This window comes from Suricata suricatta, chromosome 6 (genome assembly GCF_006229205.1).
Source record: "Suricata suricatta isolate VVHF042 chromosome 6, meerkat_22Aug2017_6uvM2_HiC, whole genome shotgun sequence".
Classification (NCBI taxonomy): domain Eukaryota; kingdom Metazoa; phylum Chordata; class Mammalia; order Carnivora; family Herpestidae; genus Suricata; species Suricata suricatta.
The window spans coordinates 117,967,201-117,987,366 of NC_043705.1; the positions used below are offsets into that span (position 1 = coordinate 117,967,201).

Here is a 20,166-nt window from a genome sequence, read left to right on the forward strand (position 1 = left end):
CCTCCGTGAGACCTGAAACAATAGTTAGTAAACAAGGGACTCAAAATTGTAAGTAAACATAACAAATCCTTTTTGTAACAAATCCTCTCTCGATGCAGTATTATTCAAATGCAGACCTCACTTAGAAATAAAAGCAGAAATTACTTTTCCTGCTCCACTGGCACATTCCTAATTTTGATTTTAAACCATTTGCACTAATGACCTCTCACACTTTAGTGTGGCTGTGCACTATTCTTTCAGTGATGTGTGTTTATGTGTGTGTTTAAAGATAAGTAATAAAAGCAAAGGTCTTTTTCTGTTGTAACTAAGTGGCACCAAATCCTAATTCCGGATCACTTCTATTAATAAGCCCTCCCTCTCTAGTTTCAGTGGATATATTCCTCTCTTATTCACCATTCTCCCGTTTGGGTACATATATTGGGGAAACGCGGTCATACAAAGAGTCCACGACTTTGTTGATTTCAGCTCTCTATTTCTACCCCTTAAGTCAAATAAAAGCTTTTGGCCTGAGCTATTGAGCTATGCCACAATGACTCCAAACACTGAGTCCATTTAATTTACTCTGATGTGATAATATGCCCAAACCTCGTAGAACAAATCTGAAAATATTGGTCCAACAGTTGTGGGCAAAATAAACCACTGAATATCTTGACTTTTGACTTTTTTGGCCGCCATTGGAGTTAAAAAAAAAAAAAAGTCTCCTTAAATTCCAAATTAATGGACAGAAACTGAAACTCGGTGGAGAGATGGAGGATGGGAAAGGAATGAGAGTCAACAGATTAATTGGCCTTTATAAATCTCCAGGCTGTTACTTGTTCACGCCTCTCCCTAAACAAAGGACCCACTTTCTGTCTTTAGATTGGTCTGATTATAATTGTGCTCTCATTTTCTTTCCAGTTTTCCTGCTCCACCTAAACAATTGGGTAAGTAACAAAACTTAAGTGTATATTTTATATCACACTTTTTTGCAGATAGGGTGGTGGGACAGCACTGGAGATAGTCATGGGGTCTGGATTAAAGTCCTGACTCTGGAAATAATAGTTGTGGAAAGCTGTCAAGTAACTGCTACACGGTTCTTCAACGGTGAAAGAGTGGGAAGAAGAAAATTTTTAATCTTGGTGGTTTTTAAACAGTCCACCCAGTCATAGGGGTCACAATGGAGAAATAAACAAGTGGGCAGGGATGGACATCGATATTTCCCATGTCTCTTCCACCCCAATTCAGTCAAGCTTGATATATTGGACCTCTGCAAAATGACTTCTGAAAATATACCAGATTATATGCTACCAAGGCCTTCTAAATCTAAATTTGTTTGATTTTTTACAATGTATAATTTTTATTGTATCTGGAAATTTTTTGCTGCTAAACATAAAACAGTTTCTTCTTTGTACAATTTTGGTCAGCTTATTTTTTTAATTTAAAGATCTGAGACAGAGCTTTAAAAGATTTTTTTCTTAAATTCACTTTGAACAAAATAAAATGTCTCATGCGAATATTCGTGGCCTTTCAAAAAGCTTATTTGAATTTATAAATAAATTGAAAGAGAAAACTAAACCCACAGATAGTCTCTTTTTTCAATCTGGTTATCTGACCTCGTGTTCAGTTGTCAGCACGAAAGCATGTAAGGCACGAACACAAATTGATCAACAACTGATAATGAGCTTATATCTTAATGTATAATTTTCAAAAAGCATTCAAGAAACTTAGCTCCACAAAGGGTAGGTATAAAAATGAAACAAAAGTGGTCAGTTAAGTAAAAACTATGGGTTTTGTTTTCATTTTCTTTTGTTCTCAAGTGTGTTTTAAGTGCATACGCAGGGAACAGTAATTTTTCCCATTCTGGAAACCAGTAATATGTCATATATTTTATATATAAATTATGGATACTTCACATAGCTGTGAAATTAATCACCTCAGGGGGAAAACACACACAGAAATGTGTGTGTGGTGTATGTATATACCACACCATATTGTATGTACTCTTTACGTTACAGATAGAGGAGGAATTCTGAAAGCTCTTTAAATCTTTGCCACTAGCAGAAAGCATTTAAACTTTCTATATTAATCATTTCTTAAGACATGATACTCTCTTCAACTCATCTCTTCAGCTTAACTTGGTGTGAAGCAACTCAATAGGTGCAAAGAGGAAGCAATCCTCCTGACTTCATTAACAAGGGCTCTAGAAGGAAGAAAAGTATCTATGGATTGGAAAAACCATTGGGTTAGTTAAGGTCATTGCCACTTTTCCACCAATACTGAATGGTTCCCAATACCTACTGGTACCAGATGTCTTATTAATAAAAATGTTCTTTCCATTTTAAGGTGATGCCACACCTAACATTACTATAAATTAAAAGTTAATGAGCAAGCAGATCAGTGAGTAAGAGAGAATGATACCTGGATGGTGGACGGATGGATAGATAGATAGACAAACAGGCAGACAGACAGATTAAACAGGCATAGACAAAGACACACATATAAGTAAAATAATTTATATTATCTTAGCATCCTAAATCCCCTAAGAATCTTGATTTCAATCTTTATTGCCTACTGCCAATGGGCTGTAATGTTGATTTGTCTCTCAGCAATCCACTAATCCTTCCATTCCTCACAAGTGTGGATCTTCAAATAATCTCAGTCACTGTTTCGGGGGGATTTATCTTAATAATGCTAGTTACAATCAGAGTCATTGGCTTTTTTGAGGGAAATCTAGCAGAAGCTTCCAGGGAGAGAAAAACCTCTCCCTTTTAAGAAATAGACACGGCTTCCAGAGGAAACATACAGCGACCACAGGAAAACTTATTTTGTTGTCTTTGAAAGAAAACTCTTTAAGTTAAAAACATCATCGAATATTCATATCAAAATTGGAACTAGGGCCCCCCCCCGCTGGCTGTCGGCGTGTGACACTTGATCGGAGGGTCATGTTGAATGGAGAGCCAACTTGATTTAAAAAAATAATAATTTTAAAACTTCAAACTTAAAGAGTTTCAACGTTTGATATTTTGCCTTCTGTTAGACACGGGAGATGAAGTTTATGACGACGTGGATGCCTCTGACTTCCCTGCCCCGCCAGCAGAGTTGAGGTAATGAAAATGTCCTCATTTGGAGATGAAAATCAGACTGCTCCAGAAAATTCAACTAGGATGAAACCCTAGTGGGCTATGTATGTGCTATGTTGGATCCCGTTTGCTCTGTCCTCTTTCTGATCTCAGCTCTACCGCTTCCGCTAGGTTTGTGGGTGGAGTCTGATCCCCTCCTCCCCTTTCTCCTCACTCGCTTCTCTCTCTTTCCCTCCACCGCTCCCAGTAGTTCTGCCGCTGGTCCCCTGATTATTCCGGCCCTGTGACTCACCGATGTCTGCATTCATTTATTCATTCATATGTTCATTCACTGGGAAAATTTTTGAGAGCCTGATCACTTCTGATCTGACTGATTCATCTCCTCCCTTTATTTTTACCCTTTTCCTCAAGGCTTTTTTGTCCTGAATGCCGTTCTTAGTTTATATCTCAACCCTCACCTACCTTCTTCAATGTCTTCTGTCTGTCCTCCACAAGATTTTTCCTTTTATGGAAAAAAAAGATGATTTGTGTTTTAAAAGGACTATGTTATGTCTCTTTTTCATAAAAGCATCAGATTCTCAAAGGTCCCATTCAAATTAAAAAAAAAACTGCTAAAGGTGAATAGTGACATTCTTCAGCTCACCTAAGGTTTCAATTTCATTTTAGGCTAAAACTGTATGAAAACCTGTTAAGATCAGTTACTACAAAAGGAGTAGTTTTTGAAACTTCTTTTGAAATAGGAAATAACATGGTACGATTTTTCTGTATTTCAATAAACACGAGCGATGAGCTGCTACATACTGTGTATGAAAGCAAGAACACGTCTGTCGCTTTCTCAGGAAAAAAGAATGAATAAAAAGATCTTGGACTTGATTAAAGGCTGAAAGCAACATAAACGGTGACAATACATAACGTTTTCTAAGCTATGCTGCAAAAATGCATCAGCATTTACTTATTTAGTTTTTTTTTTTTAACCAACACTGTTAAGTTGATTTTACTGAACAAGAGAAAGTTTCAAGATCAAAGAGACTGAAGGGAGAAGATGTTATCATTTCTATGTGAAGATCAAGTTCCACGGGCAAAACAAACATGCAAGATGAAAAGAGAATTGTTCCTTTCTTCTGAAAGGAAAATCTAATCTTCTTCAGTAATACGTTCAGTTTGAAAATTCCTCACTGTTGGGAAGTCATTTCTATCCCTGACATTTCTAAATGCATTTTTCTGTTTTATATTACTGTAAAAATGTCACCACATTCCAATAAATAGCTCTCTAGGAACCCAGTTACACACTGGACCTTTTCTTCACGTAGAATAAACCCCAGCTGGTTAAACTTTATGTGATATGTACCATTTTCTTTACTGCTGCTTTTTTTCAGAGTTTAAGACTATTTTATGTTCTCTAACACAATATTCTATTTTTAACTAAAACTAAATTTCAGTAAGTTATTTTCAAAGATAGCTCACGGGGCATTCTGAACACTCATGAATGTCCTAATGGCTCCAAAGTGCTAATTTGGGATAGCAATTCCACTACTGCCCAGTGGACCAGAAGCCAGGAGAAACTGAGGAAGGACACAGAACCCAAGCCAGGATAATGTACTAATTCATTTCACAGTAAACGATCTAAATCCTAAGAATCAAAAGTTAAAAAATCAAACATTTTCAATAAATCAGTTGCAAACAAAACTTTATTTTAGGGAACCTAGATAATAATTAATATCAGGGTTTAGAGGTTTTCATCACACACAACACTTCTGATTTTAAAATTCCCTCCTTCAGAGATTCCCAGCCTTTCCCTAACATCCACATTCAACCCTAGCAAATGATCCTCAACCTTGGCTGCAAATTACTATCACCTGGGGGGCTCTAGCGTATATGTCTGTATCAAGACTTCACTCGGTTCTACTTAATTAGAATGTATTTAATTTAATTAGAATTTCTAGGAATTAGACAAAGATAGCAGTTCTTCTTTAAAACTTCCCAGATGATCCCGGGTGTGCCCAGGCTGGAGAATCACTCTCTTTAGGCTTCTTTACCCTTCTTATGACAATTAGCTGTCATCCATTTGGTATCTATGAGATACCACCCAGCCTCCGTTTTAAGTAGATATGAAAAACTGACGCCTCAAGAAAATTCAACTAGAATTTTAAACTTTTTAAATTTAAAATAAACTTTTTAATACATAAAATCAATTTTTTTAAAAGCGTTCTTTTTCAAAAAGCCTCTTCTATGACATTTGCCAAGCCACTTAATCACCTAGGAAGGGTGGAAAAATATACATGGAGTTTGGTGATAGGTTGAATTACATGAAAACTCTGATATGTAAGCATGTTTACACTACACCTCAGTCATTTCATATGGTTCAACGTAATAAGTAGTCACTTACCTCCATTTTAACTGTACTCTTTTAAAGAATCTCTTGTGTTATGAAATATAATTTATTACAATGAATGTACTAGATTTCTAAGAAATTGAACCAATTAAAAACAAAATGTAACAAAAGCGTAATGTGATAGATGAAGTCTCCGTTGTACACTATTCTTTTCAAACTAAACTAAGTGTTATTTTATGTTTGTTCTGCCATCACAGCCAAGGAGCCAAGGCTAAGACCGAAGAGAAAGACGCCAAGAAGCTAAAAAAGCAGGAAAAAGAAGAGAAAGACTTCAGGAAAAAGTTTAAAGTATGTCATACTTAGGGGCGCCTGGGTGGCTCAGTCGGTTAAGCCTCCGATTTCGGCTCAGGTCAGATCTCACGTTCATGGGTTCGGGCCCCACGTCAGGCTCTGTGCTGACAGCTAGCTCAGAGCCTGGAGCCTGCTTCCAGTTCTGTGTCTCCTTCTCTCTCTGCCCCTCCCCCTCTCATGCTATGTCTCTCTCTGTATCAAAAATAAATAAAACATTAAAAAAAAATTTTAAAGTATGTCATACTTAAATATCAGACTAAGTACAAAATGCTAATGGAAAAAAAAACAGTAACTTTTAAGTACCACAATGCACTTATCAAAAACATTATTATAGGGGCACCTGGGTGGCTCAGTCAGCCGGGCATCTGTCTCTTGATTTTGACTCAAGTCATGATCTCATGGTCTGTGGGTTCAAATCCCGCATCGGGCTCCATGCTGAGAGCATGGATCCTGCTTGGGATTGTCTCTCTCCCTCTCTCTCTGCTGCTCCCCCATTCACATGAGCTCACATTCTCTCTCAAAATAAACTAAAAAAAGTTTTTTTGAAGTGTAATTATCGATATCAGTTATCCATTCTAACTCCTTCATTTACAACAAAATTTACATTTTAATTTACTTTATAAAGATTAAGTGAACTCTCATACATGTGCAATATATATGCTGCAATAATCATTTACATTTAGTGGTTCTTTGAACTTTAGAGGACAATCTAAAAATACAATGGATAAAAAAGGATATGATATATATATATATAATGGAATATTAATTATGAAAAAGAAGGAAATCTTGTCACTGTGACAACATGGATGACCCCTAAGGGCCTACTTATGCTAAGTAAGGGATGTCAGACAGAGGAAGACAATACTCTATAATATCATTTATATGTTGAATATTAAAAGGCCAAACTCACAAAAACAAAGTACAGTGATAATTACCAGAGGCTGAGGTGGGAGAATGTAGGAGATGTTTGTCAGAGGGTCCAAAGCTTCAGTTATAAGATGAATGAGCTTTAGGGGTCTAAGTTACAGCATGGTGATTATAGTTAGCAATAAATACTGTATTATATCCTTGAAAGTTGTGAAGAGTAAATCTTAAATATTCTCTCCACAAAAACGTGGTAATTATGTGAAGGGATAAGATGTTAGGTAAAGCTACAGTGCTAATTATTTTCCCATATATGAATGTATCAAATCACTATATGTACACATAATTTTTTATTTTTAAAAATAATGATTATATTACCTTGGTGAGATTATAAGTGGTTTTTTTTTCAAAAATTTCTTTTTAATGCTTTTATGTTATTTTTTGTTTGTTTGGCAAAGACTTTTTTTTTGAGAGAGAGAGAGGGAGGGAGGGAGCAAGTGATTGAGGAGCAGAGAGAGAGAGAGAGAGAGGGAGGGAGAAGCAGGGCTCACCGGAGGCGGGGCTCAAGCTCACCTGACGCATGACTCAAACTCATGAACTGTGAGATCCTGACCTGAGCCACAGTCAGATGCTTAAACAACTGAGCCACCCAGGCTCCTGGCAAAGACTTCCTTAATAGATCTGTCAGTAAATGGGTTACTTTAATAATACACAGCAATCAGTAATATAAATGTTTTTATTTTTCCAGTATGATGGTGAAATTAGAGTTTTATATTCGACCAAAGTTGCACCCTCCTTAACTTCTAAAAAATGGGGGACCAGAGATCTCCAGGTGAAGCCCGGTGAATCTCTTGAAGTTATACAAAGCACAGACGATACGAAAGTTCTCTGCAGGAATGAAGAAGGAAAATGTAAGTCACTGCCTACTCTTTGTCGATATGGCATTCCAGGGTCAGTAATCAAACACGTTTTCCTGATCACCCTGTTTTATTAACTTTGTTTTTTCTATGCTTTATGAATTGTGGAAAACATTAAGAAACTAGCGATTTGCAGGGCTAAAATCAATGTATCTTATTTTTGTCCTTTATCGTTTCTCACCTGCTGTATTTGGCACTGCGATGCGAAAGTAATGCCAAATTAGTACTTCCCAAAATTCAGTCCCACAGACCACCAGAAAACCCTTTGTGTATTAAAATCACAGCTGCCTGGCCCCACCCTTGACCTGCTGAGTCACAGCTCCAGGGGGTGGGGGGAGGCGGGGCAGATGGAGTCTGTGATCCTAACTTCTTCCCTGGCTTATTCTTAAGTATTCCAAAGTGAGAACCACTGTGCTAAAGCAGTGAGTGGCTCCTGCTGTGGTCTGGCTTTAAATGATACAGCACGCGTCACAGGCAGAATTCCCAGTTTTCCTACCTTGCACATGTACTTGTTTTCATTTCCTATTTGGACACACTTAATAGGACATACTTTTCTGAAGGAACACCAGAGCATCTCTGTCTTCTTTGACTTTATCAGCTAAGAAAACTGACAGGTGGAAATGTTTTTGTCAAACTTGAAAAAGAAGCTTATTTCACTTAAAGTCCAGGATAGAGTCATTCAAAATTTTGTGTCCTGCATTTAAAATTGAATAGTCAGCATGGCTGCCCCATATCAGCTTGGTTAGTCTGTGTGGAAAACATGAACTCTGAGTCGAATTTTAATGACAGGAAGGTGACTCAGGGACAGGAACTGAAATGGGAGTTTTAAGAATAAGACCAGTGACTCAAGGTTGGGGAAATGGATCTAAAGTTATCATGGAGGAGGTGTGGTTGGCTTTTAAAAGGAGAAAATGGAATGTGGGTACAAAGGATAAAAGGCATGAGTAGTGTAGTATTAACACTCAAAGGTCACTGGAGATAATGTGTAGACAGGGCTCCAGGAGACAAAGAAAACGCACATTCAGACTAGCATTTGTGAGGATGCACCCCCAAGGAATAGCTTTAAATACAGAAAAATTCTATGCATTAAAAGGTCAGAAAAAATATTTAAAAGTTTAAAAATGTAAAAAGTATGAAATAAGTGATAATTAATGTACCAGCCTGAATATTCACATGATCGCTATGATAATGTGTGGAAATTCTCATGACACAATAGTAGGAGAATTAAGAAGCTTAATGTGGGATAGGATTATTACCTATGTTAAAAATTATGTAAATAAAATACATTAACTAAACTGCCAATAGTCCCTGATTGAGGTCATGAATCTAAGTGAGCGTGCTTTCTTTTTTCTGCCTTTTCACAAGAGAAAATTGTCCTAGTACTTGTCATGTGGCCCTTTCTCCAGGGCACCAGCTTCAGACCAATCTTGCAGAGCTGTCCTGAGATTCTTATCTTTAGCAACAAATCCCATCTAAAGCAATGCTCTTCAAAGTACATCCACATCACATGGGAATCTTGTCAAAAATGCAGATTCTGATTCAGCTGGTCTGAGATGAGCTGTAAAACTCTGCATTTTACCACTTTGCCAGATAATTGATGCTGCTTGTTCATGGAACAAACTCTTGAGTAACAAAGGTGTAAATGACCTCATCGAACACCCTTATAGATACAGACGAGCGAGAAGATACAACACCAGAAACAGAAATTTGGAGGCGACCCTTAACTTCCTAGAAGCCAGGGGACCTTAAGAATGAAGAAAATAGTAACTACTCAGGGATGATTTTGTAATCTGCTATCACTTCCTATTTGGATATCATTCATTCCGAATACTGCTATGAATCCTGGAGGGCTCCTATGCTCTTAGAATTTATCATCTGTTGAAAAGGAGAAGTGGAAAGATTACATAAAATGCTGGTAGACAACAATTCACGGTTCCAAGTAATAGATCATTTTTTTCTGGTGTGATACTAATGTACTTTACAATTCCTAAGCTCACCAAAAATGAATTCAAGCCTTAAGTGGTTTGGAGTCCATCTCAAACAGAATAGGAACCAGATGATCATACCAGTAGCACTTGTGTACCTGTTGCTTCTTCTTTAGAGATTTTCTTTAGCTGGGCTTTTTCTTAGCTTGGCTTCCCCATGTAGGAAGTGATTCTAGGAAACACTCACGACCAAGTGGATAAGTGGACAGGATAGGAAAGGCAGTCAACAAAACCTTGTTATGGAAAAGGTTGCCACTTGAATAATCAGAACTAATTCCAGTTGGGAACTCAGAGTGGCAGTTTTATCCCATCCAGTGGAAAATAAATTGGGGTGCTTATACATCAACTCCTGTCCCTGTGGAGTTGAAGCCTACTCCTGGGAAGGTGGTGAGCCATTCTGGATACTGAGCAAGCTGACAAAGAGCTTCAGAAGCCAGAGAAAAGAGATCTGTTTAAAAACAATGCAAGTGGTGTCAGTTGAAAGTTGAGTGAACCAAAAGTCACTGGCGTGGCGGGGGTGACGGTCTATGGGAAAGGCCACCTGAAGCATCTGTTATTGCCTTTCATGTTAAGCATTATTTCAAAATTTAATTATCATATCTGCTTAATTTCACTTTTATTTTGCCAAATCTCCTGCTTTTCTTAGTTTTTCTAAACCTCCTCCTATTCCTTCCTTGAACTGAATCCCTGACATTCTTAATTTCCCTAATTTCTGATCCATTCTTCATGTATGTCTATAGGATTTGGGATAATGGTGTGGATTTAACCCTTTTTCATCTAGATTATTGCAACAGCCTTTCAAGCGATATGTCTACCTTACTGTTACTCTCATCCAATCCACCTGCCACACTGTAGCTCAAATACTATTTTTAAAAACACAGAGTCTTTAGGCTAATACATAAAACCTTTTAGATCTCTTCAACCTCATCAACTGTTTTCCATCTGCAACTGGAGCTCCAAAAAGATATATCACTTCCTTGTCATTTCTTGAATAAATTATGCTAATTTATCCTTCCATGCTATTTCATTCTACTTCGAGTGCCCATAATTGTCTATTTTTTAAAGATTATTTTAAGAGAGAGAGAGAGCACACAAGTGGGAGGAAGGCAGAGTCAAAGGGAGAGAGAATCCCAAGCAGGCTCCACACTCCAGCATGGAGCCGGACGTGGGGCTTAATCTCCCATAATGCGAGATTGTGATCTAAGCTGAAATCCGAGTCAGATGTTCAACTGACTGAGCTACCCAGCTGCCCCCCTATTTGTCTATTAAAAACAATCCATTGGTCATCTAATATTGGGAGCACCTCCACTCCTTCTCCCCAGTCACCCATCACAATTGATCTCTCCTCTGCCCCACCATGATATGGCTTTTGTCCCTTAATTGTCCTTACTGTTTATTAATCTCTTTTTATTAGCCTCTGAGCTTGGGAGTAGCTTCCCTGAAATGTTCTCAATATTGTATTGCCAACACATCCTGTGGTGCCTGGCGCCTTGCTTAGGGCTGGCTTCCTAAACTGAATGTAAAAATTTGGAGATTGCAGTTGGAAAACCAGATGAAAGTCTGACATATAGACATGCACAGGAAGAAGTCTGTGGAATAATTTAACTTGTTAGAAGACAGAAGTTCCCCATCTTAGCTTGCTAAGCTATGATGTGGCTTGCTTGTTATGTATCATTTAGGAGACTTTAAATCTCTTAGTTCCTTATTTCTATATCTGACTATCATAAAGGTATTTGCAACCCAACACTATGGTAAACCTACACATTTTCCTTACTTTCCATTGTTTTTTTTTTTAATTTTTTTAATTTTTTTTTTTTTGATACAGAGAGAGACAGAGCATGAAAGGGGGAGGGTCAGAGAGAGAGGGAGATACAGAATCGGAAGCAGGCTCCAGGCTCTGAGCTAGCTGTCAGCACAGAGCCTGACGCAGGGCTCAAACCCACGAACGTGAGATCTGACCTGAGCCGAAGCCGGAGGCTTAACCGACTGAGCCACCCAGGCACCCCTACTTTCCATTCTTTAATCCACCAGAGAAAAGAAAGCATAGTTTACTTCACTTAATTTGTAATGATAGAAATTAGAGGCAAAAGCATTAATAATAATCTCTTCCTATTGTGGAGTGGAAGAAGGACAAGCCACTTTTACAAGCATTATCACATTTGATATTTCACCCACTGACTTGTGGAAACACATATGCAGAGGCATTGAGATTTTAAATATGTATTTCTGGCACATTCTCAAATGTTTAGAATTTCTTGCTAATATTTGCACATATTCCACAACTCAGTGTCTCATAAGCTCTGGGTTTTTCCACCTCCTGTTGCTAGAGAAAAAAATTTTCTATAAAAAGTGTGGAAGGAGACATGAACTGAATTATTAGTGGTTAAAATGTTCTCCATTTCCTTTGGGCATCAAAGAAAGGGAAATTTCAAAAAGGGTTTGGATTCTCTCAAATCCAATTGATCATTTCTTAAGTTATTTTGTTTTCAATTTTAATATAGAACATGCTCACTGAAGAAAATTGTTAAAATTCAGAAATGTTAAACATCTCCTGATTTGAAGACCTAGAAATAAATAGAGAAAGACAGAAAGAAAGAAGAGAGGGATAGAGAACATTTCTATAACACAAGACTAATAATTTATACTTAGTCTTATACAGAGCGTTTTATTTTTTTCTGACTGTTATATTATGACCGTGTTCCTTTGAAGTCAGACATTCTTCCATGTGCCCGGGTAAATCTATGCAATGTGATTTTATTCTTTTTAAACTGCATGACGCCAAGTTGAGTAAATATAACTTCATAGCTGGACTTGCTCAAAACAAATGAAATAATTTTTAAAACTTACCTTTTTTTACTTATTACTAAGCAAAAAGTTTGGAAACATTAGAATGAAGATATTTTCTACTGTTCCAAACATGATTTTGTATTTCTTTCATAATTTTATTCACAGCACCCTTCTTCAAGGTGAGTCAGTCCTGAGAACTGGCACGTGTTGGGCACGGGTATTACTTTCTCTGTCAGCTCCAACCCACCACATATTTCAGAATATTTGCTTCAAGCCACTGTTCTGCTGTATGAATATGAAGTTTCCAAGTAATAATTTCATATTATGTGTGAGAATCCCTGGTACGCCAGCACCCACAGGGAACATGGCGGCCATTCTAGGTGGTATGGAGACACAATGACTTATGTATATTTCATTAATTTTCCTTATGATGGATGTATGTGAAACATTTAAGCAAAGAGATCATTTTCTACTGCAAAAAAATTATTTCTAGGAACTATAATGGAGAGATTATATAAAATATAAAAATTCATGGTAAGTCACTTGTTTTGACGCTGTCATGAATCATACTTTTAAGAGAATGAAGTTATAGAGATTTTTTAAAGATACTAGACATCAAACCTATGCTAAATTAAAAGTCTTTAACCTTGTAAAGATGCTATATAATAGTAATTTTAGAGCTAATGAGCCCCAAATTATCACATCATTTCAGAAAGCTAAAATAGAGCAGTACAATACATCCCATACTGCATCTCCTTGATCCATGTTTCTTGGATAATATTCACAATCTTTCATATTTATATATCTCACATACACAAACAACAGCAATAACAGAGCATTCGGCAAAAGAGAAAGCTATAATTTAGAGCTATCGGACAGGCAAGATACAGGAGGAAATGTAACAGGGGTTTTTGAATCTAAAGAATTATTATTTTATAGTTAATTTTGCAAAGACAAGCTATTAAGCCATACATCATGAGTCTGTCAACTTTGGTCAGGTAACACACTGCTTAATGCTTACTTATAAATTTTAGTATAAATGAGTTTTTGAAAGTGGATTACCTAAAAGCACAGGAAAATAGAAACCTTTAATTTCCAAAAATGGTGATTATATTCTCTTTGTTTTGTTCTTTATTTCCTTTAATCTTATAAAGATTTTTTTTTAATCAGAAATATATTCAATGCTGGAATAAGTCCAACCACTGGCAGCAGTTTATAATCTCTTATACATTTTCCTAATTTTGTACCTTCTAATTTTAGTTCGGAGACTGCAAAGCCTGAACAGCTCACAATGAGATTACCTCCACTGTTACAATCTTCAGCTCATACACATCATTATTTTTCAATTATTCATTTAAACATGAATATATCATGAGAACACATTGCTTTCTTTTATTTCCCAAATTTTTAATTTTTTAATGTTTGTTTACTTATTTTTAAGAGAGACAGAGACTGTGTGAGCAGGGGAGGGGCAGAGAGAGAGGGAGAGGGAGAATTCCAAGCAGACTCTGTGCTGTCACCACATAGCCTGATGTGGGGCTCAAAATCACGAAACTATGAGATCATGACCTGAGCCAAAACCAAGAGTTGGATGCTTAACCAACCAAGCCACCCAGGCACTCCTATTCCCCAATTTATTCTAAGGAAAAAACCTCAAAACAAAAGCAGAACCACCAATTTTAACTAGTGGGGGAAAAGAAGTTTGTGACCATTACTGTCTGTAGCAAACTATTCACATTTTATTTTAACCCCAAGCATCAGTACAGGTAAAGACAGATTTCAGCTATTGGGAGCCTGACACAAAATCCACAATTTCTTCTAAAAATGTGTTATCTGCATGGATTTTTCTCTTTTGAGAGACACACATAGAATTAAATCTGTTAGAGATGAGGTTATCCTCCTTTAAAAATTATATTAAATTATGATATATGCCTTAATTTTTTTAGAAGTCTGTTAACATGAAATCGTAAAAGAAATGTGATATCAAAGGCAACCAAGGATATTGATTTTAGATGTTCTTACAGTAATTATTTTTGCCACTTTGCCTTAACTGAAATATAAAAAGGAAGGTATAACAAGGTCTAATTTTTCATACTGAGTATAATATTACATTATTGCTCTTTTACCATTTTGACACATGCTACATTGTTTCCATACTACAGGAATTCAAAGAGAACTTTGATTCTTCCTTTTCCAAATAGGATTCTAATAAAATTCTTCATTAAAAAATGGTGAATTTCTTGGGGTGCCAAGGTGGCTCAGTGGGCTGAGTGTCCGACTTCAGCTCAGGTCATGGTCTCACGGTTCGTGGGTTTGAACCCCATGATGGGCTCTGTGCGAACAGCTCGGAGCCTACTTTGGATTCTCTATCCTCCTTTCTGTCTGCCCCTCCCCCACTCAGGCTTGCTCTCTCTTTCAAAAATAAATAAACATTAAAAAATGTTTCCTAAAAAAGTGGTGCATTTCTTGATAAAATATTTTCATGAAGTTCTTTTTACCCTGAACTATTTCAAGGAAAAGTTCATTTTTTTTAACTTTTAATCTAGAGTTTTACTTGTATGATCCCAGCTTTAAAAAAAAATGTTTTTGCATGTTAAGTCAACAGCAATATGACATCAGTATGTTTAAGCTCATTATCATTTGTATTCATCTTTGTCTATGAGCTTCACTGGTTTATAATTTTTTACACATTTACTCTAATAAAACTTAGATCTAAAGTGGACCAAGCCCAATATATTGATTCAGTGACAGATTTAAGAGGCTATATTGATGAGGCAGTTAATGGTACTAATTTCAAGCGTATAGTAGTATTTAGGTGCTAACCCAAAACTACTAGTTCCAAAGGATAGTAATACTAATTAAACGTCAGCAGACTTTTTTTCAAGAAAATAATTTATATTTTTTCTTAGGATTATTTTGCACAATAGAGGCGAAGATAAGGTGCTCAAGAAAAATCTTTGCTTTCTTGCATAAAATGGGTCTATTTAACAGGAAATCACTAGACTGCTTGGCATGTGTTCTAATAATGACTGTTTCAAAAACAAAATTAAATTTTTAAAAGGGGGGTGCACCTAGGTAGTTCAGTCAGTTGAGCTTCTGACTCTTGATTTTGGCTCAGGTTCTGATCTCAGAGTCATGAGATCAAGCCCTGTGTCAGGCTCTGCACTGAGCGTAGAGCCTCAAGATTCTCCCTCTCTGCCTCTCTCTCTCTCTTTCTATCTCTCTGACTTGCTCGCTGACTCTCTATAAAAATTTAATTTAATTTAATTTAATTTAATTTAAAAAATAATGATTTGAATCACGAAAGATGAAAACGCATATATTGACACTGTCAAATGGCAAAAGCAATGATGGCAGTTCTTCCACACTGAACGTGAAAACTGTTATGTACTCCCCCAAGTAATCACTGCCTTGCTGATCTGAAAGGGGAGTTGAACACAATTTTGACTCTGCTCAATATAATAACACTTATAAGTTAAAGTTCTGATTGGTGGTATTTGAAATACCTATTTATGAACTACTTCTGTGTTTAGAGAAACTACATGCTCTTCACAAGACTGAGCCACATGGCTAATGCCTTGGGGAAATATGGTAAAATTTGGAAGAGGCTTGCGTGTCAACCTGCAGTAGCTTTAAGATCGTTTGTTTCTCTTTAAAAGGAAAGATTGTAAATGGAGGGAAATAGAGGTGTAGGAGAGAGAGAGAAAAGTTAGAAAAGGAGAGGAAAGGAAGGGGAGAAAAGTGGACACAAATAGGAAAAATAGGTCATATTTGGAGATAGATATAGCTATTCAGTATATTATATAATATTACATCATATGACATTAATTATTCAATTCTATTTCACTTTTTTAAAAGAAACAATAAAGATTTTTCAATTCTGTACTATTAATAACATTTTTTTTTTGTAGATGGATATGTTCTTCGAAGTTACTTGGTGGATAAGTAAGCTCATTTCCTTCCACTACTATACTTAGAAAAAGAATGTTATGCTTTTCTTTAAGAAAGATTTCTAATATCATTTAGATAATATAACCTACTAAACTATCACAAATAAATTCTCCAACAATATTCTATACTAATGTCAGTATAGTTATATTAATGTCATAATAAAGTTAAGGTTTTCATAAAGTGTCACTCTTTTAAGTAGACAAGAACCCTTCTCATTCATGAGTATACAGTTCACATTCATTGGAGACAGACATGGCAAACATTGGAGCCAGGTCAAAACCACTAACACTTTACATAAACATTTTGCCTTTCACTTCTTGATTAATGCAGTTGGTTGAATGAAATTAAGCAGGGACCACTTAGTGTCTACACAATAGGTGCTAATGTCACCTGTTAGTAGCTTGGCCCCCAGCTGAGGACTTTTCTTTACTCACATTAGGCATAGTAGAGTATTAAGTTGCCTTTTTGGAAGCATGCCAGAAAAAAAGATAGTGGTCAATGATTCTTCTCTTCTTATGAATAAGACGTTGTCACAGTCTGTTACCAGTGTGCTGTTAGAATCCCCCCTCGAACCATACAAGACACTGTTCCAAGTATATCAGTGCAAGAAATGAACTCCATTATCAGGTCACAGGCCAACATGAAGATTTACAGAATTCTGCATAATAATAACATTAAGGAAGATTCACAAAGTATATCCATAAACAACAGACACGAGTCAGAAAGAGGCAAATCAATGCCAAATGCTTTGTCAGCAAGTTAGTAGAGCATCAAAAGAAAGATAATAATACTTTTATTTTTCTCAGAACATGAATCACTATGGTAGGCAAGGGACTTTTCTGTTTTATGAAAGATACAAATTTCAAGGAAAGAATATGTGGCAAATAATAGGACCACATCTTCATCAGTGATTATTACAAGATGATTAAGAGAGAATTTAGAAAGTACACCCTAGGCAATTATTGGCTCACCGTCTACTGATGTGAATGAACACTTAATAAATGTTCATTGAATGAATGATAGGAAAATCTGTCCTCCTTGCATTTATATCAGATTTCCATCAGCCAAACCCTCCCTCAATCTCAGAGGATCCAAAAAGAAGTCATAGGCAACTCACAACATCTGCTATGGTTGCCAGCAACTTGTAGGGTCTGCCGTTGCGTCCATGATAAAAGCACAGAGACAGTGGAGGAACCCAAAGCGGGTCTGGTCTAAGTGACAGTGGCCTTGTATTTCTGAACTTTGAAACTATGTCCTACATTGTAAGGCTGTATTAGCATTTGTAATACTTTCTATTTTAATTGCTTGTATGTCATTATTTCCTCCATTAGACTGCAAGCTTCTTGAAATCAAAATTCGTATCTCATTCATATTTATATCTCCTGGTACATAGGAGGGACTCAGTAGGTGTGAAGCATAGAATATTTCACAAAGATGCAGGACCAAGTAAAACCAAAATATGTAAAAGTAGCCAGAACTATTATTATGAAAGCTGCCCATAACCATAAATATTTTGAGAATTACATGACATAAGAATCATCATACTAATCACATCTTGACTACTCATTTTGTAAACAATATTTATATATTTTATCGTTAATATTTACAAATTATAATTAGAAGCATGCAAAAATAATGCTCCTATATCCTATGCCAAATGTATTCTATTTCAACATTTGAAGTTCAAGTAAAAGTATCCATCTGATATTAACAAATATAAAGAATCCATGGGGCAACTGGCTGGCTCAGTCGAAGGAGCATGTGACTCTTGACCTCAGAGTCGTGAGTTCAAGCCCCACATGGGTGTAGAGATTACTTAAATAAATTAAAAAAAAAAAAAAGAATCCATTAGGGCTCCCAGTGGAGTATCATGCCATGATTTTTCAGCTTGTTCAGTTCAACAAACTTAGTAAGCTTTTCTTACCACATACAGCTGCGTGCTAGGTCCACGGTTGGATCCAAAGATGATAAAGCATCATATATGTTCTTGAGGCATGTTTCCATCATTCTATGCATCTATGATATGAAATAAGTTGTGGGTTTTTTTGTTATTTTTAGAATAGAAGAGAGGATTAGGCTCAGCCAATGAAAGATGATACAGAGGAATATGAAATTTCTTCCCACTTATAAATGCATAACATGTAACTTCTCATCCTTAAATGCTTTATCGTGTCATATAAAATATGATTAACTTTTTAATCTAAATATTGCCTTACTGTTAAGAAGATACTTTCTTTAACATAAAAATTATTTTCTACATTTACAGTGATGGAGAGATCTATGATGATATTGCTGATGGTAAGTCTCACATGACACCTACCACAGAGAACAATAACAGTGAATTCGTTCTTACAAATACTAAAAATAGCTTACTGGATTAATTAGAGCTTTCCAATTTGATCGTAATTTGAATCACTTGAAAATGTTAGGAAAGGTAAATGCTCTGGTATAATTTTTAAAAATTACCTTTGCACATGACTGAAAATCAAACAAGAATCTTATTTTCTTTGAAAACAGAAGTATGAAAATAATTGTTGAATTTTTTATTATACTATGAATCTTAATATGAATGACTTTCATACACAAAAATATGTATACTTGGCCAATTAGTAGGCATTTATTTCATAACCTATAATACTCATTAGTATTCTCTTAGCAACACATATTTATATTTTAAGACCTAAAAAATTAATCTCAATTGAAATGATGCATAGAGTTAATCATGCAGTCTTTTAGTTTCCTTTTAAACTCATGATTCTTACTGATATTTAATATCTTCAATCTCAATTAGAATGACTACCAAAGAGTACATTTAATTAAGTGCCAGATAAAATAAAAGAATTCTGAATCTAATTCTGATAAAGAGTAAATCTGTCCAGAAACTCTGTTAGGATTGCATACCAAGCAATGAATGTTAAGTACATATAGGGTCTTCCATTTAACTAGTTTTTCATAACGTGAGCTACTCCTACATTTTTTAAATCCTAAATCAGAGGAGTGTGAATCACCCACATTTCTAACCTTAGAACACTTAGAAGATATGTGTTCTATATAACTATATTGAAATTTGTATTTTTTTTCAGGTTGCATCTATGACAATGACTAGATCTCAGCTATGTTCATTCTGCTGTGCTTGTTTAATGCCAATATGAAGTCTGAGTTTCAGCTGACCTGTTATTGGATATCACAGAAAATGAACTCACAAAACGACTTATTACCATTTGTTATAAAATTCTGATTATCTTTATGAAGTTTTAAAACTTTGAACTTAGAAAATGGTCTTAACATCTTGGACGACTGCATCAATGAGATATAAGAATTATTAAATATTCTATTTCTGCCTCAGCAACAATTATGAATGCACTTCCCTTAGGCCATCAGTAGGCAACCTCCGCTCCCTAAAAAAAAAGTTAAGAAGAAATGGCTGTGCTGTCTAAAGGAATATGAGGACAAAGAATAAAGAGATATAAGGAAGGAAATTTTAAAACATCCCACAAAAATGAAAACCATCATTTGAACCTCTAATTATGATTGAATCTTATATTCTTTATTCAAAGTATCTATCTTCAAAAAGGTGGAACTGCCTTCTCTCTTGCTGGGGTGGATAAATGTTTTCTAAAATTGTAGCAGTAGCAGAATTTTTGTATAAAGATTGTCCCCGGTTGTTAATTGTGAATACATGTTAATTATTTGATAAGAATGTATGCACTTAGTATGCACATTTAAGATTAAAACTGTAAAGGGTCGAAGATAGGTTTTCTTTTTGCAGATTCATCCACGAACAATTTAATTATGTACTCATTTAAAGTACTGTTGTAACTATAGTAGATATAAATGTGGACTACCCTAAAATAATGAAGAACGAAAGAATGGGCTTTGAAATTAATTAGGCTTTTTTGATACCTCTTTACTATGAAGAT

General features: G+C 35.8%; 1 protein-coding gene across 1 annotated transcript in view; it reads left to right on the plus strand.

The window, feature by feature from the left end:
- The window catches only part of FYB1 (FYN binding protein 1), a 99,822-nt gene extending 79,907 nt beyond the window's left edge, over nt 1–19,915 (plus strand). The window contains exons 13-19 of the mRNA XM_029940969.1: nt 898–923; nt 3,017–3,083; nt 5,649–5,739; nt 7,355–7,517; nt 16,207–16,240; nt 18,513–18,544; nt 19,330–19,915. Of these exons, the coding sequence (XP_029796829.1) occupies nt 898–923; nt 3,017–3,083; nt 5,649–5,739; nt 7,355–7,517; nt 16,207–16,240; nt 18,513–18,544; nt 19,330–19,352 (436 nt within the window). The 3' untranslated portion in view covers nt 19,353–19,915. The remainder of the gene's footprint in view (nt 1–897; nt 924–3,016; nt 3,084–5,648; nt 5,740–7,354; nt 7,518–16,206; nt 16,241–18,512; nt 18,545–19,329) is intronic.
- Nucleotides 19,916–20,166: the final 251 nt, after the last annotated feature.